General features: G+C 40.6%; 2 protein-coding genes across 3 annotated transcripts; one reads left to right on the top strand and one right to left on the bottom strand.

The window, feature by feature from the left end:
• Window positions 1-1,001: 1,001 nt before the first annotated feature.
• On the top strand, window positions 1,002-7,954 carry LOC147800013 (coiled-coil domain-containing protein 134-like). Its single transcript, XM_087132523.1, has 6 exons — window positions 1,002-1,374; window positions 2,729-2,850; window positions 3,161-3,245; window positions 3,627-3,805; window positions 5,561-5,626; window positions 5,937-7,954. The coding sequence occupies exons 1-6, from the start codon at window positions 1,152-1,154 to the stop codon at window positions 6,018-6,020; spliced, it is 759 nt and encodes a 252-aa protein (XP_086988649.1). The 5' UTR covers window positions 1,002-1,151; the 3' UTR covers window positions 6,021-7,954.
• agk (acylglycerol kinase) lies at window positions 7,838-26,360 on the bottom strand. Of its 2 annotated transcripts, none has more exons than XM_087132521.1 (13): window positions 26,203-26,360; window positions 24,476-24,515; window positions 22,968-23,050; window positions 22,188-22,263; window positions 21,185-21,408; window positions 20,550-20,619; window positions 20,183-20,262; window positions 11,205-11,265; window positions 9,882-10,032; window positions 9,660-9,799; window positions 9,245-9,312; window positions 8,909-9,008; window positions 7,838-8,422 (listed from the first exon to the last, which is right to left on the bottom strand). In XM_087132521.1, the coding sequence occupies exons 1-13, from the start codon at window positions 26,313-26,315 to the stop codon at window positions 8,282-8,284; spliced, it is 1,347 nt and encodes a 448-aa protein (XP_086988647.1). In that variant the 5' UTR covers window positions 26,316-26,360; the 3' UTR covers window positions 7,838-8,281. The 2 variants fall into 2 exon arrangements, with proteins under 2 accessions (XP_086988647.1, XP_022084851.2); XM_022229159.2 differs by having other exon boundaries at window positions 9,660-9,781; window positions 26,203-26,354.
• Window positions 26,361-26,456: the final 96 nt, after the last annotated feature.

The raw sequence follows: 26,456 nt of genomic DNA, 5'->3' as shown, positions 1-26,456 counted from the left end.
ATCTTATAATTATAAAATGACGAGTGCTTACGGTGGACTTTTGATATATTTTGGCGCACTGGGGACTTGTATTCGGCCTTCAAGTTGAAAACTACCACACAAAACTGACATCATAAGGGTCTGGCAAAAACTCTGGGAAGGAATTGCACTGGCAAACTTTTTTAAGGTGCGGTAGTCACGAACAGAAATTTCAGTAGAAATCTTGGATGGAAAAACAAAAGGTTAAGCAGGTTCAACTGCAGTGATTTATCCAGGTTTTCAGTCCGACCCGGGGTGTGTTCCTGAGATGTCCGCAGCACCAGTGTGCATGGGTTTGCTGCCAAAGGAGGGAGAAATAAAAGTTTTTGTTGGTATTTGTTATTTCATTCATTATGTTTTATATTCCCGCACACGGTATAAAAAAATATTCCTCCATGCTTGAATACTGAAAGACGAGAAAACTTGTGTGGTGTACCCTCCTTTCTCCATGGGTGTACAAAGCTAATGATTTTGCGCACCGTATGAATAAGAAAGATCCAGATCTTACACGCGCTTAGAGCACGCACATAAATATAATATATAAAGGAATTTCACCTAAGAAAAGTGGAGATAATTGTATAATTTTTCTTTTTCTGCTGTATTCAGTTAACCGAGAGGCTGAAATCTGACAACTGTGACAAACAGTAAAAATTTGGGGCGTGACATGTTTAGTTAAATCTTGCACTTGTCCCATGGCCGATCGACATGCAATACATAACAACTCCATGCGCTTAGCTCGTCCAGTTTTATTCAGGTTTAATTCCCAATATCAGCCTGTTTCTTCCGGGACAGCGATCGTCTATCATTCAGCACATAATTTATCATTGAAAACAATTTAATGTTAGCGGCTCCTTCAAAACGAAAATGCAACTATAAATACTGCTTTTTGTTGATATAATAACTCGGGGATCGTTGCTGGAGATTACACGAGCGGCTGGAATGAAGCCTATGACCTAGCACCCGCAAACAGCTGTTGGGTCAATTGTTGGAGTTTGTACGCGTATGTATATACATGTACAGCCTCATCATACGCGTTGCACATTTTTATTAAAATATTACCATAATATTACACGTGCAGAAAAGTTGACCTCGGAAAAGTTTTAATTATATGTTCAATTTTTAGACCTGAGGCTATGGATATCTCTTGCATTGTAGTTCCCTTTATTGCTGTTGTTCTGCTTTCAACGCAAGTTGTAGTTTGGGGCAAGGAGAATACTGCAAAACATTCATCAGGAACTGGTGCGGACAATAGCCGTAAAACGGAGGCGGGGCAGAGCGATACGGGCACGGCGGACAGAGAGGAGAAAGATGGCGCTGGTGCTGGGAAAAAGGACAGCGGCAAAGAGTTGGAAATGTGTATCCTTTATGCAAGTTACAAGTGTCTTACAAAGCTAGCGAACTCCAGAGGAAGTGATTCTCTAGCATCTGGCCTCAGAGCAAAGCCCTTGCTCTATTGTCTGGTGTATCTGGGCATCTATTTCTACCTCCATGATCGATCTGGAGAAGGAGTCAGGCGAATAAGAGGCAAAAGACAAGGTGTTCACTAGCTAGAACAAGGCTTCTTGTCATCAAAAGCTAACCAACGGGGGACACAAATGGATATAACTTAGGTGCTGGGGTATTTTTTTTGGGGGGGGTCCATTATTACTGTTGTAGGGGCCTGTGTATTTGCAGCATTTATGGATGGGTGCTGAATTTCCAGGCGTAAAATTGCCAATTGATAAATACCATAAATTGTGAAATGATGTCCCCTTTTTTCAAAATATGTTGCGAGATTGCAATTCATACAGTCCTTTGAAAATTTTCTCAGTGTTTTTCTTCAAAAAATTCCAGCAAGTGAAAAAAGTTTAATGATGTTTCAAGCATTTCTAGCTTTCTTAGGGATTCTTCTGGATAACTAATGGGAAAAATACACCTTTTCCCCCCTGAATAAAAGATCTGAGGGAGTGATCTATGGCAAAGCATGCAGAGTTGGGTTTCCTTTGTATTTACGGATTGACTGAAAGCATTGAGATTGCATGTCTTTGTGTGGCCACTCAAACGTTGTCTTTTCCATTGTGTGGATATCTAGTCAAAGATAAAGCCTCAAAAATCAACAAGTGGGCCTTTGACTGCATAATCTTGTGTACAATCTTGTGATAGTGGTGTCCATAGTTAATTTTATGCCATTTTTTGACCTTCAGGGAGGGTCAGTTGGTTGGGGAAAGCAGGGTTAAGAAATGTTTGAACCCAAAAATTCTTGAAATTTTGTTTTTTCTTGCTGGGGAATTCCAGACTGGGTTGATGGCATGATATAAGTTTTTTCCCCTTAGTCGGAGCCAAATATAAGGGCCGGTCAGAAATGATAGACAAACTTATTGTGAAATCCCCTGAAACATGGCTTCAGGCATTACATGTAGGCGTACTTGATGGAAGAAGGATTTCCAGTAAGGGATTTTAGTTTTGTATTTTTTCTTTTTAAATTAAACAATTGCGTCAGTGTCATGGCATCCTGGTATAAATGTTAATCATATACATTGTAACTGTACATATGTACATATAGTATACACCGTGTTCCATGTAAAATTTGAATTAGAACGAGTAATTAAGCATGGTGGCCCAGAAAAAATAAGTCGGCATTTGAACGTTTTAAACTGAATTCTGTCAACTGTAGTGTCATATCATAAAGAATACTTGTACAGACGTTTTCCTTAAACAGTTCTCAAATCAGTCCAGAGGATTTTTCTTCAGAAGAGAAGCCAGCAGCATAGTGCCATCCAAGACATCTTTGACAAATACAACCACGAGCAACAGTTTAAGCTGATAGATTTGCTTCTTGACAAGATGCAAGAGGTGGGGGGAATGGATAGGAGTGGTACAAGACGAGGGAGGGGCATAAGAGAACATGTATTTAAGGACACGTGCAGGTACCTGGCGCCTTGCTGCACCCTCGGTTGTTTCTGTAAGAATTAACCAAGGATGGATGCAACTGCAAAACAGGGCCTTGATCTCAGACTCAGTTAAGTCAAGATGCCTTGATGTTGCCCCTACAACCCTTGTGATGTACAGACATGAGATAGCAGACATTACATCATAGGAATGATAGGTGACCTTTATCCCCCAGTTTTTATTTTATTGAATCATTTTCTTCTCTTTCAATCAGATATTAACCGAATCAAAGCAGACGCTGACAGGCTCTGGCTTTCAACCAGGAATGCCATTTCCCACCCATCAAGCAATAAAAGACAGTAAGAAGTACTACGCAGTTCTTTCAGTTGCATGCGTAGCATTGTTGGCAGGATTCTTGAGTGGGGGGGAAAGGCTTCAAATGTAGCTGTGTTACATTTGCTGTGTCCTCTAGTGAGCCCCTTGAACCCTACTTGCCTCTCTCCGTCTGGGTGTACAGATAGATACTGGCTTTCCCGCAGCATGAGATGCAATGGACTGGCATCCCTCTCAGGGGGGAATAAGGCTCAGCAGCCGACTTTGCATATGCTTAAATTACCCATCTTTTTCATTTCATTTAACAGAATAGTTTGATTTGCACCACATGATGTGACATTATAACTGTGACATGGGCATGTGACGGTTGCAATCCCAGAGTGACTGTTTTCATTCCCGTCTGGCAGGTCTTTCGCTGCTTCTAGAAAATCTTGCCTTTCTCGGTGACATCGTGCTGAGACTGCCCGACATAACCCACAGCTTGTACAGCAAGAAGAAAGAGTTACGGGAGGTTGTCCGCTGGGCAGTAACATACGCTGAACAGACGGGGTTCTATGATGACACTCACAAGAAGTTAATGAACTTGGTAATTTGATGTCCATTGTTTGCTTGAACTGTTAAACCAACACAGCTGTTGTTATCCAGTGACGCTAATTTTGCGTTTCTTGGGGTATCAAAGCAGACACTGATGTTTCCCTTTCAGTAGCTGTTTTGATGCAAAGCTCGCCATCACTTTTGGTCAGTGATGGACAGTAAAACATTCAGAGTATTTGTAAACAGCCATCAGCTTGGGATTTCAAGCTATTCATGGTGACAGACAACTAAGATGGAAAGCTTGTGGTAGCACCATGCAAGGATACGATCTCTTTTGTGAGTCCGTATGGTTCTCACGGTTCTTTTAAGAACCATACAGACTCCCAAAAGAGATCGTATCCTTGCATGGTGCTACTGCAAGCTTTCCACCTTAGCCATCAGCTTGCTGCATTGTTCAACTCATTCAGCGATCTACTCCTGAATGGACACATGCAATTGGACGAAAGGGCATTACTCAGGAACACAGGTGCCATGACGTGGCTGGTTTCAAGGCCCCACCTATTCAACATGACTTCTGATTCCCAAAGCTGCCTTCGGTATCACCTCAACTGTGGCTGGCAATAACACACATGCCTACGTATGTAAGCTGCCAGTTGCTACTAAGTGGCTATCCAGTTCGGAAGTGACTTTGTCACAAAGGCAGATGCGCCACGATTTGCAGGCTCCCATTGGACGATCGCTGAAGTTGCGTGTTAACTTCCAGTTCCATTGTTCCATGTAAACGGCCATCAATGCATGTAACTCTATGTGCAGTGCCTGTGCAGTGGGCGTTGTTTAAACTGAAGTGATGTCACACCTACGAACTGGAAAGCCGTTTCTCATAGATGCAAGTGTTCTTGCCGGCCATACTCAAGCAACTTCACCCTGTACCTTTGCTTGGAAATACCATTAAGCTAACTCACATTATACCACCAGTCAATACTCGACCCTCATAAGCTCCACTCTAGTATGCTTCACTCCTCTGCCGTACGATGGGACTGTCCATTTTCATGATGTACGAGCAACCTTAAAACCAGGGTTTCCCCTTGAGTATTGCTATGTTTGAGGTGGTCCAACAAATTTTGCCCAAATTCTAGTGCCTCAAAGAGAAGCATTTTCAAAAGAACCTAACATAAATTCTATATAGTATCGCAGTATATTTTTATGAAATTTCCCCTCTAACATAAATCAATATTGTATTCTGTGTCTCTTTTTACAATTCTAAATGATTTGAAACTAATCTATTTCAAATGTCCAAGCTATGATTTTCCTTCCATCTCCGTCAGTTTCAAGTGTTGAGGTCGTGAAATTCAACAGAAAAGCCTGAGGTAGTCACTAAAATCAGTGAGGTGGACTGCCTCACAGTTGAATGGGCAGGGGAAACCTTGCTTGAAACCAAGAGACACATCCTCTGGCATGCTCTGGACAGCACACTTCTGTGTGAAAAGTATTTTGGCTATCACCTGGCGAGCAGGTGATAGAGCGGGCAACATCAAGAGTTCAGATAGTTTGCTGTCAGACACTCACGCCCGGCCCCTCTCCAACTTGGTTGCATCACTGATGACACAGTCCAACAAGAGTGGAGAGGTTTCATGTATCAGTCAAAGCTGGCGGTTTGAATTCCAAGCTTTCAGTTCACATTCATTTTGTCCATCGATACATCCTACGTACATTCACCTGTAGATGTGCTGGAAGGGATGAAGCTTTTCCTCATTTCAGACAGAAACTGGTCCCGCCTCTCATGCTGGTGTGCGTTTCTTGTTTGCAGATGTCACAGGAACTCAGACTGATTAAGAGGGATCCTGATTATGTCAATCCGTTCAAAAGAGAAGAGGTCAGTATTACGAGAAATAATGATTATTGAATCCAGGCGACTTGTGTATTTTTTCAAATTGTGTGGACCACAGTAGTTGTATGAATCGTGGTATAAATATGATACCACTGTCCTCTTCACCTCATGTTGCCAGTGTGTTTCAAAAAGTGGCCAACTTCTTTGTTACGAAAAAACTTTTAAGCATTAGCATATGTGGTACGCCGCTCTGTGAAAAATGACGGCACTGAGTCATCAGTAACCGAAAAAATCCAACTTCTGTAGATTTTGACACAAATGAACATCGTCTTTTTCTTCTTGGATGATTGTGCAGGTAGCTGAACCGACACCACCGAAAAAGAAAAAAGAAAAGAAACCCAAAAAGAAAGGACCCAGGATATCCAGGGGTGAACTCTGAACCTTCCGTCCAAATCTCTGAGGTCTGTCATTGCTATAAACACCTGTGAGTGTGGGGGGGTTAGAGGGAGAGAGTTTGGGGGAGGGGAAGTTGGGAAGGGGAGGGGATAGCTAATGAGCACAGTGCGACGCATACTTAATCACTTCTGACTGGCAGCACTGTAGCTGGTTCAGCACTCACAAGGTGACAAGTTGACAGAGTCGAAGCAGTAACAGTCACATTTTTTTCTTGAGGAATGAAGTAAGATTTCTGACACGCTGCACTCTGCAGAGATTCAGCTTTAAATAGAAAGACCACTCAGTTAATGTTTTGACCCTGAAGTGATTTGTGAGAAAAGCAAAATCCTGATATCAACTGAAACAGGTAATGAGGCTTCCCCTCCAAAGGAGGGTCGACTGAACTTGCCTAAACATTGCCCGACACACTTAAGTGTTACTGTTACATGAATGGAAAAAAAGACAGGTCACATGTTCCATCCCTGTAAAATCTAGGGAAGTGAATAAGCATTCCTTCCCATTTTAATCGGCTGTATTATATACTTTCCTGTGTGATCAGATTTCTCACCAGGGTCAGTGTCTGAGTGGGTTTATTTGCTATGGTTTAAAATTCAGAGAGAACTATAAAGCTAAAGGGGATGAACTTAGTCATTTTAGCGTCCACAAACAGAAACAAATTGGATAATGGCTACAAAATGCTTTCAGTTTAAACAATAAATTGTCGAAACGATCGTGACACATTGCTTATCCCATGATTAACAATGTAAATTACCGATTATGACTACTGCATGTAAAGCACGGCTCATTTGGACAAAATGTTACGGACAGTAAGCCTGGATACCTACAAGTAGAAGAAACTTCAGTTTGGTTTCATAGTACTGCCTACAGTATATTAACACTCCCACCCCCCCAAAAAAATTTTCCACTGTTGAAGGACCAAAGAGTACAGATTTCTCCATTTGAATACAAATTAAATGAAATTCTGAAACTTTTAAATTGTGCTGTTGGTATTAGTGTTACAGCACAGCTGGTGTGCTTCCATTTGCTGCAATTTATGTACTTGCACCTGTTGTCATTAAGTTTGCCATAAGACCATGTGCTTGTGTGGTTCTGAGAAATAGCAGTGTGTTCCATCTGTAATGACCAGCTGAACGTGCACATTGTGTCAAACTGAAAGGCACAATGGACTACAATATATTTAGAAAGATGGAAAAGAAAGATTTATTTGAGAGGTTTTTAGTACTTTGCATGATCTCTCAGCTCTGTAGAAGTAATTGTTACCCATAGTTCCTGCATTTATCAGTTTTAATTATGCCAATATAATTCTGCATTTAATTTTTTGTTTAAACGATACAGTACTTTTTGAGTATTTGAACTTACATGTAGTTGTTAAGCAGAGAGTGTAGACATTGAGCATGGCAAGGATAAGTCGGGGACTCAGAAGTCAAGGGACTCTGGAGTCAACTTGCCAAAGAAGTGATTTACTGAAAGTTGTTTAATGTGTACTGCTTTTTGAAAGCAAACTTGGATAACTTTCGACGGCGTCAAAGAAAATAACAGAGTGTCATTTACAAACTGCCGTCTCTCTCTGTGTGCTGAGTGATTTGCCCTCAGTCCAAACAATGTAATGTTATTTCCTCTGTTGTACACGTGATGTCTGACTGAATTTTTGTATTGGATTTCTCTTCAGTACAATTTTAAACTCAGCAGCTGAAGAGGATACATTTTTAAAAAGACAAGGCAAGTTCATTTTTATACACTGATGTGAAAAAAACTACCTGGAAGTAAAAAGGAATCTGTTTACAGCATCATACACTAATGTTTCTTTGCTAGTTGTGAAATTTTATTACACACCATGACGTCGTGACAAAATCGTTTTTCTACATGTAACTTGCTTTGGAACAAAATAAAAGCACTTTGTTGTGCTCAAAACACTCATTTTTGTTTTATTTTCCTTCCTGGGTGTACTTATGTTGACATAAGGTTTCTGTTGACCGTTTAAATATCTTGTTAAATGGAACATTGGAAGCTCAACTTCTGTCATTTTGCTCAATGAAATAGCAAATTCCTTCATTAGTAAAGTTGAAATCCTTTTCAATTCCTTTTTCTCTTTTGCTTGTCCGTCTTCTGGATTATGGCCCAGCTATTCATTGCCATGTTGTTCATGATGCCATCAGTCAAAATGCCTCTCACTCGCAAAGAAAAATAAGCAAATCCTGTGAAAACGGACAAATTTCATTGGCTGACAAAAGAACCAGGGAGTAATCATGTCCTTTGTGGCCCACCAATCACACTGTCCCTATCTTGCCTGTCTGTGAAGAATTGTAATTTTTTAGGAAGTATCTGCACTGTGATTGGCTGAGCCTCTAGTCTATCATTGTCCACACTGTACCATGCCTCCACACCCTGGAAAGAGGGAGAAAAAAATCATGAGAAATTGTGATATCAAATGACAGCTGAGAAACAGGGACAGCTTTTTAGAACAGAGGCTAGAACACGGAAAAGCAAGAGGAGGGAAGTGTTATTTCTTGGATGCATCATCAGCATGACTTGATTTGCTGTAAGTCAAATGCTAGTCTTTAATCTCAGGGTCTTTCACACCACAAGATGCATCTAACTTCACTTAAGTATTGAAACTGAAGAATCTCTTGATGAACTGTTCATGCCGACTTGAGACAGGTGAAGAGAGAAAGATGCACGTGCAAGTGTTGCATGTACGTGATGGTTCTTATAACATGTTCTTAAGACACTCCTGGCAGGGTGAAGAAAATCATGAGCAATGCTTCTGCAGCTAAAATTTCAAAAGTCTTTAAAAAGTTCTTAAACTTGGCAAGGAATGGTCCCAGTCATCGCATCACTGTCAATGACTTTGACATCAATTGAAGTACCAACCTCCTTTAATACTGGTGTGATCTTAACTTCCCCGACCTCTTCTGTCTGGGTTTTGTACCGTCCACTTGCACCTCCTTGACTTGAATCAGTCCTTCTCCATCTGAACATATTTCAGCAAAAAAGTACTCACTATGCAGTTTCATTATGACTTAGGCTGCAAAAGTGACCTGCCATCGAAGGAACCAAGTGTTGATGAAGGGTCACAAATGATAATGCACCCCACACTCGGACCAATAATACAAGAGGGACAACACTGCTACCGTGAGCCTGATATCACTGACTAACCACTGAGCATTCCCTCAGACCCCCACAGGTTGTCACTTAATGGAAACCTACCCTTCTCTGATGTACTCTGTCCGTGACAGTTCAGCTGGTCCTTTCGTAAGCCTCAGGCCTCTAGGTGACTATGGAACCAAAGAAAAACAGACTTATAAATTACCGTTCCCTCAACAAAAACCAGTATGGAAATTGGCATTATTCTGTCTCAGAGATGGTTGGCCAGGCTTGAAGAAAGTGTAATGTTGTTAGGAGTGAAATTATGAAAACATTACGCAACAACTCTGCAGACGCAGCTTGTGAGAAAATGTGTTTTACAGATAAGAGGTTGTAAAAACGACTATTGAGTGTGGGAAATCCCAGCATTTTGCTCGGTACACCCTCATTGTTTTCTGGCTACTATGAGTGATTCCAGTGGTCAAGACCGTCCACAATGCAACAGAAAAATGTAGACTAAAAATCAGAAAGCACAAACCATTTTGACTACATCCCTGTTGCCAGTGGCAACCACTAGCTCAGTGGTAACAATGTCATCCTCAGTCCATTTGATCTCCTCCTCTGCTTCGGTTCCTTCATCATCCGTGTTGGCCTCTGATTCTGAAACACAATAATTAGCTGAAAGTGTTTACAATCTTGTGATGATGATGTAAACTAAATGTGTGGTGCCCTCTGTAGTTACTGCTTGTATCCATTATACCTTTGCTCTCTTTTGGGCTGTTCCTCCAGATCATCAGCCTCTGCAGCCACGCCCACCAGTCGATGCCAGCATTTCTGACCACCACCTCTGGCTCTGGTACTTCAAAGGCCGGCCTGTGTTTGATGTTGGCTTTCAACACGGGCGGCCACGCCTATTTAGGAGTCAAGTTGAGAAAACAGGGAAAATAAAATGGCCACTATGAGAGGGCATATAAGCAAGTTGGCAAAGCCTGATTTTTATTTCTACTTAAAACATGCAGCTAGAGTTTTTAGGACGAAAAAAGTTTTCCAACAAGTCCTTTTACCTGTATTTATTTAAATTCTGATATATTTTAATCCATTTCATTCCAATTATCTTTGTTAATTGATAACATTTTCAATTTGCAGTCAACTCTTATTATAAAATTGGCTTTAACAAAATTCTGGTTATACAACAAACACATATCTTTGGTCCCGATGAAAATGTGCACATTTCTATGGAGCGAAAATTTGTTAGAGCGAAATCACACTGTTCGAAATTCCTCTTACAACGAAGGTTTTTGTGACTCTGTTGTCTGAAAAAGCATCGTTGACGATCCATTTCCAACAAGCATTTACAACTCCTTGATCATGAAATTGGAAGCAGAGTTAGTCAGTGACAGGTGTATGTCTTGTGTCAGTTGTTTAATCTTGCCAACTCCAAATCTATTCATGGGAAGGTGCTAATTGGTTGGGCAGCACGGTCCCTAATCAGCCATTTTAGTTACCAACAACAGCCAGTCATTAAAGTGATAGCCACGGTTTCGCTTTAAGAAGATGTATCACAATCATTACTGAAGTAGCTTCAATAGTTACAACAATATCTGCTGGATCCTGTGAAAACGTTCCTTGTATCCGAAATTTGCTGTATGTGGAGCTCTGTGCAATGTCTTCAGTGTATTGTATGAAACGGTCCTTTTGTGTACATGTATAATGTAGCAAACATTCAAGTCGGAAGTGAATGCTTTTTGTTCTGGCATTACTGGGGTTGTGATGTTTTGTCAGTTTTTGAATTTATCCTTTTTAAATTGCCTCATTCTTAAATTAAGGGAACAGGGGAAGGATTCCTTTTTTTGGTTCTTGTTGATTTTCTTTTTTTAATATGTAAGCTGATGGTAATTAGAATCTGGAAAAGCCCATTGTGGAAGAATTATCGCTGCCTTATATGAATTCCCTTTGGCGGCGCGCACGTGGCACTGATGGCTGGCACGTGTCATTGAAGAGCTTTGATTATTTTTGATGTCTTGTGCACATCGCCGGCACGCTGTATATAGGGCAGCCGCATTCGTACAATTTTTGCACTTACATTTTTCAGAGTTGCAAAAACATAAGTTAACTTCCATTTCAAAGAGCCAAAGTACCAGTACCTGAAAAAGAACAAACACACAAAACATTCTCTTTTATACAAATAACAACTTCATTCTTTTAAAATCTGCAAAATTTGCCAGTTGCACAATTTACCATGTTTAACACCATTTCTCCTGTAGAGCAGGCTAAGCAACAAGATTTTACCCTCTTTACTACATTATGTAACTGACAAATCCGTGCCAAGAACTTCATGTAGAATCAAAGCCTGGTACATTGATTTTTTCAAACATAGGCAGGTAGCTCGGATGGGAACCTTCCTGAATTGACTGGAAAACCATCCACAAGGCAGGAAATAATTCCCCAAGACTCATCATTCATTTGTATGTTGTGCTGGATGTCTTAGAACGCATATGTTTCACATACATGTGCTCTTACATAGAGGAGCCTACCAGGCAATGAGTTACATGTATGTGCTACAATGTGACAGCAAGTATGTACAAACCAGGATTGGTATTAAAGAAACACGGTAAGTTGTAACATCATGTGTTGAAAGATACAGAGACTCAAGGTCATCCCGCTCATTGGCAATGTTGACCTTTTTTTTCCCTTTGCCACCCTCCTCCACCTCCTCCACCTTTTATTCAATTTATCTATTTACTACGCATTATTTTCTCTATTATCATTATTTACTACATTATTTGCTACATTATTATCATTATTATTAACATAATTATACAATATAGCATTAGTAGTAACTAAACAGATTTCTACAATCCTCAAATGGAAGTGGCGGGGCCATAAGTTAATCCCCATGGCTAGTTTCACACTCAGATAGAAGGAACGAAACCCAACAATTATCTCTGGTAATATTACTTCCATGGCCTAATTTTTGAAAGTAGTTCAGTGCCACACAATTACATTTTGCAATTTCAAACTGGTTTTACATTTACTGTTCCCCTCAACTTCACAGTGGTGTAAATTTGTTCAGTGCCCCACACAAACAAGATCTTCTCTAGATGTGCAATTCATATCAAGACATCTCTGAATAGCAATGTTCTTTTAGTTTGAGACTCATTTCTTTCCCTGAGGCACACACTTTGTCCATGTCAAACAATTTTCACTGAGAAGTGTCGCTTTACTGCAAACTTGTAACAACTTTATCTCATTCTGCAAAGTCCCGCCCACTGTATGTGACGCACTGAAATGCCAAAGTTGAACCTGTACACGTGTGTATGAATTAAACATAAGTGAATACATTATGACACACAGACCTTGCACTTCATTAAACACAGACCATGAACCTCGGCTACACACAAACAACACAAGGAAATAATGGTAAAATTCATGTGCATAGAAAACTCAAAGCATTAGGCCACAGAAATCCTCGAACTCAAAATCCTTTGTGCAAGTAATTCTACACGGGAAAAAACGTGATGGTACAAAAGGCGTTGCTCTATTTCACAAGGAACATGGTGTGAGTAAGCAATGGCTACCGCTCACACAGTTATCTTATGACGAACGCTGTGCAGATGAAGTTAACATTCTTTCAGTGTTCTTCATGCTGATTGCAAAGCTTAAAAAGCAAGTAGAGAACACTATTAAACTGGACAATAACCAACATGCCTGTTTCACTGTTGTAAAAAAGTAGGTCATCAGAAAATTCAGTCGCTCCAGTGAGAAACTTTGAACAAAACAAAACAGAAAATAATACACTGTAAAAATATTGTGGTCTTCATTTATGATATTGAGAATGCAGGGGACTTTTGGCTGTTGTCATATAAGTGCCACTATTTCTTCAAGTAAAGCAAAGTGAATGAATGGTCTTTCCACAGATAACATCTGCCCCTGTGTTATTTATTTCTACAAGCGGGAACACTATCATTACACAGCATCATGCAAATTGTCTTCTGGGCACTCTCATGATTTCTGGTTCAACAAATTGGGCTACATTTTTAAGTTGCATAATCCAAATCAACATTAAACAACTTGCAGACTGTGTATTCTTTTTTGATGTTTTCTCCAAATACAACACTTGAATGTTGCTTTTTCCCACTCAATCTGGCATTTCAGTCTGTTTTTAGTTAAAATGCAGTCGCAGTGATTTTTAGGTACAGTTTTTCCTGCAGTGCAGTCTTGCAGTTAAAGTATGAAAACTCTTTCATGTTCCTGTTTAGTTTTATAAGCATTGAAAAGTGCACTTTTTGAAACTTAAACAATTATCCGTGCTTTCCTGGACAACTGAGGGTGCCGTTGCTTGATGGCATCGAGGAAAGACATTGTTCAGTGCATAGGTTTTTCTGTGCAAATTGTGAACCCAGAATGTACATGTACCTACTGCAAGCATTTCAGAGAAAGGGATTGATGTTTGCTTAGTGCTTTGCACATAAACAGCAATAATTAAGCATGGAAGAAAAAATTTCGTCCAGAAAGTCAGGACTTTTTCGTGTACAAACCAATGTAACATTGAGGCTTTCTTCCTGAGATGACATCAAACCTTTGCTTATGAATATGGAATAAAAACCAAACAGGCAGTAAAATGCCATTTGAAATAGTGAAACAAAAGTTGGAAGTAAGGTAAACTGAGACACAAACCTGTAGTTTCAAGGTTTGCATTGAAATGAATTGATTGCAGCTACCCTTTAATGTGTTCTTCAGTCCTTGTTTTCCAATAAAGACCTAATGCCAAGCCATAAATTGACAGCTGATATATTAATGAGAATGGTACCATGGGCCATTTGTTGTCATGGCATTTGATGGACGATGAGTCTAATTGGTAATATGGAAACAGTTTCAGAGACCGGGAGGGTATGACACGTGGATGAGTTGTTGGCATATCAGGCAACACTGAAGTATCAAAGAAAAAAATCCAACAGCAGGGAACAGTGTTGGTTAGCATATTGTATTTGTTCTAACAACAGCTTGGCTTTGACCAATGAGCTGGTTTGGTTCCCACATATTCAAAATGAAATCTAATAATAAGCAACCTGACAGTGATGTTATGAAAACTACTGTCAAGGGCACATTTTGTGTTAGCCTGATTACACACGTCGCTGAAACCATCAACCATTTAATTGGATGCTGGGCTAATCAAATACGTGTACGTTGATCACAGAGCCAATGAAGTTGTTGCGCTTTGGACAACTTTTACACAAACCCACACATACACCACTTTATTTGGAGAACATGCAGTGTTCTTGTTGAACTCTGCTCCAAGTATGACCAGAACAACTTCAATGCAAAAACTGATGGATTTGGGATTCTACAATGACTCCCTCCACGGTGCATCCGCAATGCCGGAAAATGAGACCAACACTGATTACGTGTATACCATCACAGCATGTATCTTCCTCCTGATATCAACCGCTTTACTCATTATCCTCAACCCACTCTGTCTCCTAGCTCTGAGACACGTCAACACAGTCTACGACACCACCAAAGTGTTTCTCCGATCTATGACAGCTGCCGATCTGGGACTGGGGATTTTTGCGGCCGCTCCCATGACTGTTTCAACGTTCTGCGGAACCTGGCCGTTTGGGGATGTCATGTGTGGGCTGCAGTCATTCTTGTACATCTCCTTCATTACCACTTCCCTCCTATCGCTGCTCCTGCTCTCTGCAGACCGCTACATTTCCGTGGTGTATGCACTCCGTTATCATGCTTTAGTGACGGTGAAGCGAGCACGGATTGCAGCCTGTGCTGCCTGGGTAATTGGCTTATGCATTGCGACAGGGGCAGGCATTCTCGCCAGCTGGGAAACTATCTACTCAAAGGGTGCACTGGCATGCACCTTTTACAAACCAGGCACAGATGTACTAATCTACCTGCAAGTTACATTTGCATCCACGGTGCTCAGCAGTTTGCTGGCACTTCTGACTGTGCACTGTAGACTTTCTCTGATTTCACGTCATCACGCACGCCGCATTCATGCTGACAACCAGCTCGCTGAACAGGGAAATCAGCCAGCAAGACCTAAACACAGGGCACTGAATACCTTGTTCCTCGTAGCTTTGAGTGCACTGTTTTTGAATCTTCTGCCTGTTCTTTTTCTCTTCCTATCACATAACCCATCCTACAAAGTAACAACCTTCTTTCTAACTCTGCTACCCTGTTTAACAAACAGCTGGGTAAATGTAGTCATCTATTACTTCAGGAATACAGAGATTCGCAAAGCAACCAAACAACTTCTACTATCCTATTACCACTTTTGCAAACGGGGCAACCCATTTAATACGCAGTAATTGTAACTCATGCAGAAGAAACTAAAAAAAAATCCTTCCCTATTTTGCTTCAAGCAGCAGCAGTTTAAAAGCCAGCAATGTATGCAACAGATTAAATACGGATGAAAGGTTTACTGCTGCTATGAGGGACTGTATTCAGCAACGCACACCACATCATTATAAACAACTTGTGACAATAATTTGTTGCACACATCATGTAAGACAGGATCTTTAATTAAAGTGAGAATGAATTGACCTTATTATGTACATTTCTGCAACATAACATGCTACATTTCTACCACATTCATCAGTGACTTGTTTGTGTCCTCTTGTACAGGAAAGTAGTTACTGGTAGCTAAATGTACATTTACCTGAGTTTACCTTACTTTCCTGTAGTTTCCTGTAGTTGTACAGGAAAGTAGTTACTGGTAGCTAACTGTACATGTTCCTGAATTTCAGTGTGTTTACAAGATACTCTTTGTTGGGCTGCCCATCAAGATTGGCATCTTGTTTAACTCCTGTGATGATGGAAGATACTTCAAACAATCACCTCAATTTTGTTTGCAGACATCTCTTGAAGGTTATTTGAGAGGAATTTGTATCCCAAAACATAAATCTGTGGATGCTTGTAGGCATTGTTTGGCATGCACAAGGGTTTATCCACTACGAACACATGGCAAGGGTTCCCCTGTTTTCTCAGAATGACAAAATCAACATTCAGAATTTGCGTCTTGGCATAAACAGAAAGATGCCCTTTTAAACTAGTTATAGTTGAGCTCTGAAGACAAATGACACTGCGTTCAATTTGGATGCTTCAATATTAATTTGAACAGATAAAAATCAGAGAAAACGTGTTTCCTTAGAGGTGCTCTTTAAGAGGGAATTATTTACTTCAAAGTGTGGCATGGTGTCCTACAACCTTAACTCTGTGAGATGGAACAATTTCAAAGAGAAGTGTAGAAATACGTTGACAAATGTTTATTGAGGTTGCGGATTACGTTCAATTTTTATCTATTATGTTTCCGTCTCAAATAGTGCTGCTACAACGTAAATGCAGTACTTCAAATTAATATGCACTTGTGTCAAGGAGGAAAATACAGTGCATTTTTTATTTGGCCATTTAGTCAGACTGCGTGTATTTCTAGATACATGAGGTTGCTCCTGATGCATATTACCATTGCAACTGATGAGCTCGTGGTTTGAATTTGGAATTGTGAATTTGGCACAGTGACAACTTAACGATCCTATGGTGTATGTTCATGTACTGAATGACAAGAGTCTGTCTTTGGACTTTGTGACGAGCGCAACTCACTTGAAGTTAGCGCGCTCATAAACATATTTGTAATATTTACAATGTTATCAGCGAGCCATCAAGCGGCACTCAAGCCTTCGAAGTCGCCACCGCCAAGGCCATAACCTGACTTCAAAAGACAGGTTCAACCTAAAGCAATATTGACCGAGACCTTTGATGCAAATGGATACCTCAATAGCCATTGCGATGTTAAAATAAATCTTTCAAGCATTTAGGTAAGTTCAATGTAAGATATGCCAAAGTCACAGTTACTGTTTTTCCATTTGTCTTGCCAATGAAAGTTACATCACATCTGCAACAAGAAATTAGTTCATCTATTAAAAATCAACTTTTGCCGTTGCGTGTTAACTATCATTTACTCTTTTAGCCGGTAGTTTTCTTTAAATTAAGCAATTTCCGATTACAAAACCCTCGCTTTGCTGCAACATGGTATCAACAATAGACTGACCCAGAAGCCCTGCCCACTGTTGTGACGCAAAACATCACGTGCTCCTCAGTGCACTGAATGAATGCCACAGAATAATCAGAATATTCATTAGAATTAACTTCATGAATGATGCAGTGGTTCCACACAAGCTTGTATCCCTACACGTACATGCCATAAAAACCTGACCACATCAAGCAGTAGTCTGGATTTTCTTGATTGTAATTGAAATATTTTGGATAGATGCCCGTGTATCATGACAAATACACTCGTAGGGGAAACACGGGGTTCAGACTCAACCCACTCGTTTCTCTACGCCTCGCAGCTCACAGAGAAAGAGTTAGGGTCAGGAAGGCTGCACAGAACTCTGTAACTCGTGAAATAATAGATGGGGAATTCCCTACTTGGCGTTCACCATACATGTAGGCCTACATGTACATGTAAAAGGTCGAGGTTGGCACCCTCGTTGTTTGACCCGAGGTACACAATGTTGTGTTTGTGCCACTTGGGATGGAGCCCATATTTTGCATATCAGGACTTCTGGGAAGATGTGTAGTAGTGATCTCCAAGTTTGCTTCCAAAAAAAAAAAAGAGTTTTGATGTACATGTACTATGTGAGGTGGTATACAGTCAGCCAATGTTTTATCCAGTCTTTAAGATTGGGTGAGTGACAGGCAGTCAACCAGCAGGAATGGCTAACTGCCTCAGGAAGTTTCAAATAAAGTGCCGCGTACAGCAGAGCACGAGGAGAAATGACTGATATAATCCATGCTGAATTACTGAAACAGATCAATTTGTTAGTACGATGCAAAATGGAATTGTCCAAGAAGAAAATATACTGTGTTGAAGTATAAGGCTTCCTTGGGTCAGACCTGTATATTTCTGCATAGCCACTGATGGAAATTAACACTGTGACAAATGAACCTGTGATTTGAGTAAGGAATAGTGACAACTTGAGGAGAGTATCTGACAGGACAGAAGTGATTCTAGAGTACACGTATGATAAACTCTATCTTTGGATTGCATTGTGGAGGGTACATATGAACACACGCCTACAACTCTCAGCTACGCATCACGTAATCTGCGAGCAGTTAAGCGGCATTCGATCACCCGAAGCCTCCACCACCAAGGCCAGAAACCAGCATCAATTGCCAGTCTCAGCCTCAAGCAGTATTGGCCAAAACCTGTTATGCAAATGGTTATTTGGATAGCCATCGCAAACAGGTTTGTTCGGAGATGAACAGGCAACCACATGCATTCTGTTGACTTGAAAGTAAGATACATCAAAGTCACGGTTGATGTCTTTCCATTTGCCTTGAAATTCTCATCAAATCTACAAGAAGAAATCAGTTCATTCATTAAAAGTAATTTTTTCTGTCATGTCATGGTCGATTACATGTACTTCACATGTAGACTGTGAAATATTTAACTGGGTGGATTGAGGTGGCAGTGGCCCCCAGATTACTGTAAATGCTACTCCGGTGGGTAATGAAGTAGGCCTACGTTATGCACCAGATGATCTTGCCTTAGCATTTATGTGCAGAAAGGATACAAGAAGCAAGATACGAGGGCAAGAGTGTACTAAAGTTACAAAAACTGACGTTAAAAATACGTAAGTTGATGACAAAAACAAAGAAGACGCTATGCCAGGCAAAAACGAAACTGAGGAAGTGACATTACGTGAAGATTCAGAAAAGTTCATAGGCACTGAGGAATCTAGAGACTGTTATGGTACATCCAGAGAGAAGCTACTGGCTCATGTTGTAAAAGATGGTACAAAGTTGTGTAAGAATTTTAAAAATGATTTGGGATAGAGTGATACCTGAGAAATATATATCGCTGAGGAGAGAGTGTGTCACTTTGTGAAAAATGGAATCTTGTTTGTATAGAAAATGGAGTCCTTAACAAGCTCAAAGTTCGGATGATATTTCAGATCATAATTCAAGAGACATACAGAACAAATACATGTATATCATGCATGGCATGATACACCACTAGCTGGACATCTTGAAACAGATAAAACCAATAAATGTCTAGCCAAATCTGCATTCACATGTGGATAATGTTGTACGTGTAAGTCATGTGACTGATGTCAGAAAATGGCACGGCATAATGGAGTGAGCGATGCTCATGCCAAAACGCTTCCTTTTTATTAATAAGTGCAATGTGAGAAATAGGCAACTACATACCGTGAGGCTATACCAATCTCAAATCAATAAGCAAAAGCCACTGCTGATCAGGCTGCTGGCAAGGGTAGGAATATCAGAAGAAATCATCTCTATCTAAGGGACACACTTCATGTCTTGACTTATGAAAGAAAAGTAAGAGCTTCTTGGTACATGTATTAGTCATTAAAAGCAAGTCCATGTCACCATCGGACCACAGGTCGAATACTATGGTTTAACAGGACCCTAATTTGCATACAGAGTGAGTTGTGGGAACACGCATTTGTCTCCACATTCTTTATCTCCACCACATCTGTGTTTCCGTGCCTGTGTAGTCCCTACAACTAACTATGAATCAAGCATACTCTGACTAATTTGTAATTATGAACCTTGATAAATGACAAGTCTGATTTCGGAGTGACCTGATTTGTACCCCCTAAAAGTACAAAATGAAGCCAACAATAACTTATGGTTATAGTCAAGGTGACTTTTACTACCAACACTAGCAGAGATGAAAATCAGGTGTTGGAAAAAGCTTCATGAAAGAGAGGGGTTTTGAGAACCTCTCCAAAATTGAGGTTAAAACCTAAAGTTACAGAACTTTACAAAGAGTATTTTAATGCTATGACTGTTAGAAACCCATCCGCAAGCAACACATGATGCAGAAGAGCATCTGTATTGTATCTATGTAAACCACAGTGTTCAGAATGAGTCTTGAAAAGTTAGCAGAGCACAACAATACAAATAGCGACACCACGTGAAGCACTCTCGGCCAATGCAGAAAGCTAAATCCGTTTGAGCATTGTTTTAACACATGCAGCGCTGTGTTTGAAGATGACAGAGCAGGCGGCAACTTACTTTGTGCTGCGTTGCCTGGCTTCTTGAAGTGGTCCCCATTCCAGATTGTTGACTGTGAATACCTTCCTTCCGTCTTCACCCTGGGAAAAGTTGAAGACAAACTATTAATTTCAATGCCCCTTGACAAATCGAATCAAAAGTTCTAATACCAAAGGGTCAACAGTTTTCAAAAACACTCAGTTTTGTCAGTCAAGAAACTTGGGGGAAATGGTTACTGGCAAAACCCAAACATGAAGAAATCTAATTGCAAATAAATGTGAAATTTGAACAAAATGCGTTTCTTGGCTAAAGGATCTTTATCACAAAGACAACCGATGGACATTTATGAAGTTTCTCCTGACTTTTCAATGCCTTCTTCTCCCCTCACCTGTATTGCCATGACATCCACAGGTTCCGTCAGACCTCGGATGACTGCCAGAGCTGCATTGCCCATCCACCTTCAACCAAAACAAAGTAATCTTACGAGACGTCAAAGTTTTGTGGGAGGTTACAGAAACTTCTCCTGCAGTTCCAAACTCATTTTTTTTTTCATTCATCAATCCAGAGCACTAGGGTTGAAACAGCCTAAATGGACCATGTACAATTGTCACCAGTGGTCTCATGTCATTGGATCCAGCAGCAGTAATAGAGGGTGTAGAACGCAGTGACACATACCTAGGCGTGATTTCTACACTGTAAAGCTTAGAAATGAAGATTTGATGAAAGGTCACAGGTGTGAAATATACCATGCTTGCTACTTCTAAACTGATCTAAACTTAAAAGCATCGATGTATAATAACACTGTATTCATGCAGTGAATTCACAAGAAGTTAAACGTAATTTCAACTTTTCTGATGTACGCTGCGGGTGTTTGGTGATCAGCTACATGAGGCAAGGATTTAGTACAAGTGGCTATGGGAAGTTGCTGCAGCCAGTAAGCAATGGCTTCTATCGCTGACACACTATTTCCAGTTGCATCTGCAACTTCTGGACACACAGCCTTAGTCTCCATTCAAGACTCACCTCACATCGGATTCGGCATTGGCATACAAGAACCTGGCCAAGCTGTTTGTGGTGCCGACTGGGATGATCCCCAGAGGCCACCGTACACTGATAGAGGCTTCATCTTCTCTGCGCAGCAGCCCGGTGATGACTTCTCCTACTGTACCGTCGCCACCGGCAACCACGACTGCATCAGTGGCTTCCAAGTAAGCAGCTTTCTCTTTTGCGTTTCCTTCACTTTCAGTCTGCACACAACAGAAAAGAAAAGTAATCAATGTTTTAAGAATGTTAAAACAGGTGGAGTAGCATTTTCATCTTAGGAGTGATAACTGGAACAGAGTGACCAGAAAAAAGGTAAAATTACAAGCAGCACAAGAGCTCCAACTGCATTCTTTTTTTTATCACACTTTTCCCTTTTTTGCATCAATTGGGCAGATCCAAAATTGAAAGGAATCACAAAATGCTTGTCACAAAATAGTTAGTCATCTTTTGTGAGCAAACCGAGATGCAAAACATGAATGCCGTGGTACCGTTTGTTTACACTAAAATTGAGGGTAAATCAAAGAAATCAAAGAACAGTCCTTCTACAATACTACAATTACAAATGCATTCAAAAGTCAACAATACCCAACAAAATGCAATGCACATGCATAATCAATTTTGCAGATTGTTTTCAAGCTCCTCGGATACTGTAAAATCCCTGACAAAAACATTTTCACACTAGCTGTGATAACGAACCTTTACAGAAGTCTACTCAATATATCTGAAAGAGCGATAGAAACACAAACTGACTTTTCTTGAGTTGTCAGGGCAAAGGACAAAAGTAAAGGGACCACGTAAGCCCTGCACACATTAAGTAAGTTGGAATTTATCTTCGCAAGACAGAACTATGAAAACAATGAAGGCAATTCTAGAATGTAATATTTAGTCTGCTTGGGTATTTTTTCTTCTGTTTTTGTGACAGTGTGGCAGGTACATGTAATGACTTCACAAAACAGGTGCATGTATCTTCCCACGCCCTCACCTTTACAATTTCCATGTCAATGCCAGCAAGATGGAGCAGGGGGGCTGCATTCTTGTCAAACAGCTTCTTTGCCTTCCTACAAAGGAAAACACAGCAAATGTATTGCAAAAAGGAAAACTGAAACTAACATTTACAAAGCCTGAAGTATGCGTCAGGTATCAACTGGTTTGATCAATATATTACAACTGGACTGGTGTAGTCACGAGTGAAAAATGAAATAGGGGAAAAGTTTACAGAACTTGTATTGAGTACAATGCTGCATAAATACAGACCCTATGCAGGAACCATAGATGGGGTGTTGTGACTACTTAAAGCCCAACTACCAGTAATTTTCATTAGTATGTGAAGAAGCCCATAATGCCTTTCTGTGAGTATTCATTATTGAGTGTTGATTATACTGAGTATTAAGTCTAACAAGTATTGAGACAATTTCATATTCTCCTTGTATTTCCACACTGAGTATTGTATACATGTACACTCAGTACCAAGTATACTGAGTATTGTGAGTTACTCAGTGTTCTTCGTCTGAGTATTCAGTGCCAGCCAGTTGTGGTATTTAAGTAAGACTCTCTCTTTGCCATTACTGAGGGGAATAAAGGGACACAAAGCCCACACCATAAATAACTCACCAACTTAAGCCAAAATTTGGTCGACTCATGCGCAACACTGAACAAACAGGGCAACCTGCCCAACTGGTTGTTACAACATGAAGGTGTGTTTGAAACAAACTTTCACAAAGACACAAAACAGCCTGAATAAATGGGGCCAAGTGAAACTTACCCATTTTTGGCTGCTGGGTTTAAGATCACTGTAACTTTCCTGGGTTTTTCTGTTGCATACTTGATGGTCTCCTGGCCATAAATCTACGAGAAGGTTGAAAGTCTCAAATTGATTAAAGAAAAAAAAAAGAAAAAACACCTGATCACACTGTACAATTTATTACACTCAGGAAGTATCCCAGCAATGCCGACTTCAATTACATGCTCTCTAAATAAACTTGAACATGTACAGTGTACATACATCGATTATATCAGTGTAATAGTTGAGACCACTTAAGACCTTCACATGACCAACACAAGACCTCCAGTCTGAATTCAAGTCACAAGCTTTTCAAATGAACTGCAGCAAAAGTATTCCCTTTTCACCCTGTTACATATGTACTTGTGTCTCATGACTGGTCTTGTGCATGGTCTCGTGACTGGTCTTGTGCATGGTCTCGTGACTGGTCTTGTGCATGGTCTCATGACTGGTCTTGTGCATGGTCTCCTGACTGGTCTTGTGCATGGTCTCGTGACTGGTCTTGTGCATGGTCTCGTGACTGGTCTTGTGCATGGTGTTGTGTCTGGTCTTGTGCATGGTCTCATGACTGGTCTTGTGCATGGTGTTGTGACTGGTCTTGTGCATGGTGTTGTGACTGGTCTTGTGCATGGTGTTGTGACTGGTCTTGTGCATGGTGTTGTGACTGGTCTTGTGCATGGTCTCATGACTGGTCTTGTGCATGGTGTTGTGACTGGTCTTGTGCATGGTGTTGTGACTGGTCTTGTGCATGGTCTCATGACTGGTCTTGTGCATGGTGTTGTGACTGGTCTTGTGCATGGTGTTGTGACTGGTCTTGTGCATGGTCTCGTGACTGGTCTTGTGCATGGTCTCGTGACTGGTCTTGTGCATGGTCTCGTGACTGGTCTTGTGCATGGTCTCGTGACTGGTCTTGTGCATGGTCTCGTGACTGGTCTTGTGCATGGTGTTGTGACTGGTCTTGTGCATGGTGTCGTGACTGGTCTTGTGCATGGTCTCATGACTGGTCTTGTGCATGGTCTCGTGACTAGTCTTGTGCATGGTCTCGTGACTGGTCTTGTGCATGGTCTCGTGACTGGTCTTGTGCATGGTCTCGTGACTAGTCTTGTGCATGGTCTCGTGACTGGTCTTGTGCATGGTCTTGCGCATGGTCTTGACTACAACACTGGATTATATGTACATGTATGTAGTATGTGGAGTTACTGTACATCAGGTGTGTAGAGTCACCCTTCACAAGCCAGCACTTAGGCTGTTAAATCCACTGAACCATGACAGATACAGACAAGAAGGAGAAGAAAGTTAACTCTCATTTCATCAAATCATAAAGAAATAAACATCTGACTTCTGATCTTGACAGTTTCTTTGAATTTGTCTAGAATGATTTGGAAGAAACTCCTGGTCCTACACCTTGAAAGACCATTTGTTTTTCATATGTGATTCCAGCTATGCATAATGCATGTCTCAAACAATACATGCACTGCTCAGATACTTACAATTGCTCTCCGGCAGAACTCTTCTCTCAAAAGGTTAGCCCTGTAATTGATGGGAAACAATATTAACTGTGCAACATGTATTCCTAAGTACCAAAGACAGACTGAGCTCTCTGATTGCTACAGAGGATGAAAGGCCACTTGTTCAGGTAAGTGCAAGATTATTTTTCTGAAAAGAAGGCTAGATTTTGATTTTTGAGGGCCATTTAGGGGCACCATGTAAAAGCACAATGTATAATTGGAACTCCAAAATGATGCCACCAATAAACATCTACTTTCTAGGTTGTGATACATCATGATGAAGTGGTATTATCTCCCTCAATCAATGATTTTTCATTAACATTTTTCTAATTGATGCCTGAGTGATGATATTTGAACTTGATGCCTTCATGGTAATATGACTTTTGCCAACTGTACTTTAGCTGGGCCCAGCGCTATACAGTGCGACCAAACAGTCTCATTTGTGCCCCCAAAATAACGTTGTGCGAAAAAATGTTTAATTCTTATCGCCAATGGCAACCATGATTTGTGCCTGTTCATCACCCACCTTGTCAGTCATATTTCATGAATGATCACTGCCCAGTTTTGTCCTGTGTGCACTGCGTACCGAGCAATGTGTCTCTATATACAATCACACGGTTTTTCTCTGTCTTACTGTGTACACAGCATGATCTCAAGTTAACTGCAACGTAGCTTACATACAGGTACACACACACACAGGTACTAGGTACTCAAGTTGACAGGTTTGTGGTCGCAGCCTGTATAGAGTGTGTATGGGGAGCTGAGGCATTTTGCATGCTCATAATGCACTAGCACTCTACATGTATGCATGCCACGATTCCAGTGCCAGTCCAGTCCCAGGTATGAAATGCTCAAATGAAAGAGAACAAACATGCCTTGTCTTTTCTTTCAGCTTTTTTCATATAATTGGCTGCCATTTTTGATTTAGTCCACAAGAAAAAAATTCAAAGCCCGTCTGTCCTGCGGATAATTGACAGAATGTTTCTGTGTATTTTGTCAGATTGAGTACATGTAACTTGTGTATTTTGCAAATTCATATACAGTATGTACAAAAAATTGACCTGGCGCCTAACTGTTTTTTTCTAGGAGCCAGTGGCTCCTCATTTAATTTTTCTCTGTACAGCACTGGCTGGGCCCACATAAAAGTGTACCATGTGCACATGTATGTGTACTTGATTGTAAGGTTTATACCCTACAATAAGCCTTACAGTTCTAGAACAGTGGAAGTAATGTATATCACATGGATTATAAATAAATATGGATAAAAAAAATGAATGAAAAAATTCAATGTTTGAATCTACAATTGGACATAAAACATTAAATTACATTCAGTTGGCCTTCGAATAAAGTGAAGAACCTAGGGCTCTTAGTCTTATAAAAAATACACCTTTTTGACACGTTTGAACAGGTAATATAAGCCTATGCCATCTGTTAATAAATAGTAGTATGTCTAACTTCATAAACTTTGTATCATGGATGGCATGGTTGTGTACTTGTGGAGCACAACATCCATGTACACGTCAGGCCTGTAGTAAATAGTAGTATACCGACTATACGCATGGTGGACCCATGCGTAGCCACGGTCTGATGGCGTGCAAGCATGCAAGCGTGGCAAGTCAAAGGAACAAAGCGGTGAGACTGAGAAACGCATACTTTATTCGAACCATGAATATATCCCTGATTCTTTGACTGAAAGGAGTAGAACTGACCTATATCTGTCTTGTACAAAGTAAACTCCCCATCCTGCAAGGATTACAGCCGCTGTTGATTTTTTCCAATGGTTCCGTACTGTCCTTGCAACCTTCACAATGCGCGCTGCCATGTTGATTTCTCCGCACGCGCCCTATTGAGGGCGCTCCTTTTTTTTTTAGCAGAACGAGGTCCTCGTGAGATCCCGGTGACTTTGAAAGGCCGGGACTGAGCAAACCGATTAAAAAAAACTTTGCAGAAAATAAAGAATTTC

This window comes from Acanthaster planci, linkage group LG02 (genome assembly GCF_054643075.1).
Source record: "Acanthaster planci isolate LZ-2023a linkage group LG02, COTS_SCS, whole genome shotgun sequence".
In the NCBI taxonomy this organism is placed as follows: Eukaryota; Metazoa; Echinodermata; class Asteroidea; order Valvatida; family Acanthasteridae; genus Acanthaster; species Acanthaster planci.
Note: the sequence above shows the minus strand (reverse complement) of the source record. Positions and strands in the feature narration are given on the sequence as shown.

Coding starts and splice junctions, on each gene's coding strand:
- LOC147800013 (XM_087132523.1), top strand. CDS start 1,152: ATGGATATCTCTTGCATTGTAGTTCCCTTTATTGCTGTTGTTCTGCTT. Junction 3,246..3,626: donor CCATCAAGCAATAAAAGACA/GTAAGAAGTACT, acceptor CCCGTCTGGCAG/GTCTTTCGCTGCTTCTAGAA. Junction 5,627..5,936: donor ATCCGTTCAAAAGAGAAGAG/GTCAGTATTACG, acceptor ATGATTGTGCAG/GTAGCTGAACCGACACCACC.
- agk (XM_087132521.1), bottom strand. CDS start 26,315: ATGGCAGCGCGCATTGTGAAGGTTGCAAGGACAGTACGGAACCATTGG. Junction 24,516..26,202: donor TTTGTACAAGACAGATATAG/GTCAGTTCTACT, acceptor CATCAATTACAG/GGCTAACCTTTTGAGAGAAG. Junction 10,033..11,204: donor TTTTTGCAACTCTGAAAAAT/GTAAGTGCAAAA, acceptor ACTCCTAAATAG/GCGTGGCCGCCCGTGTTGAA.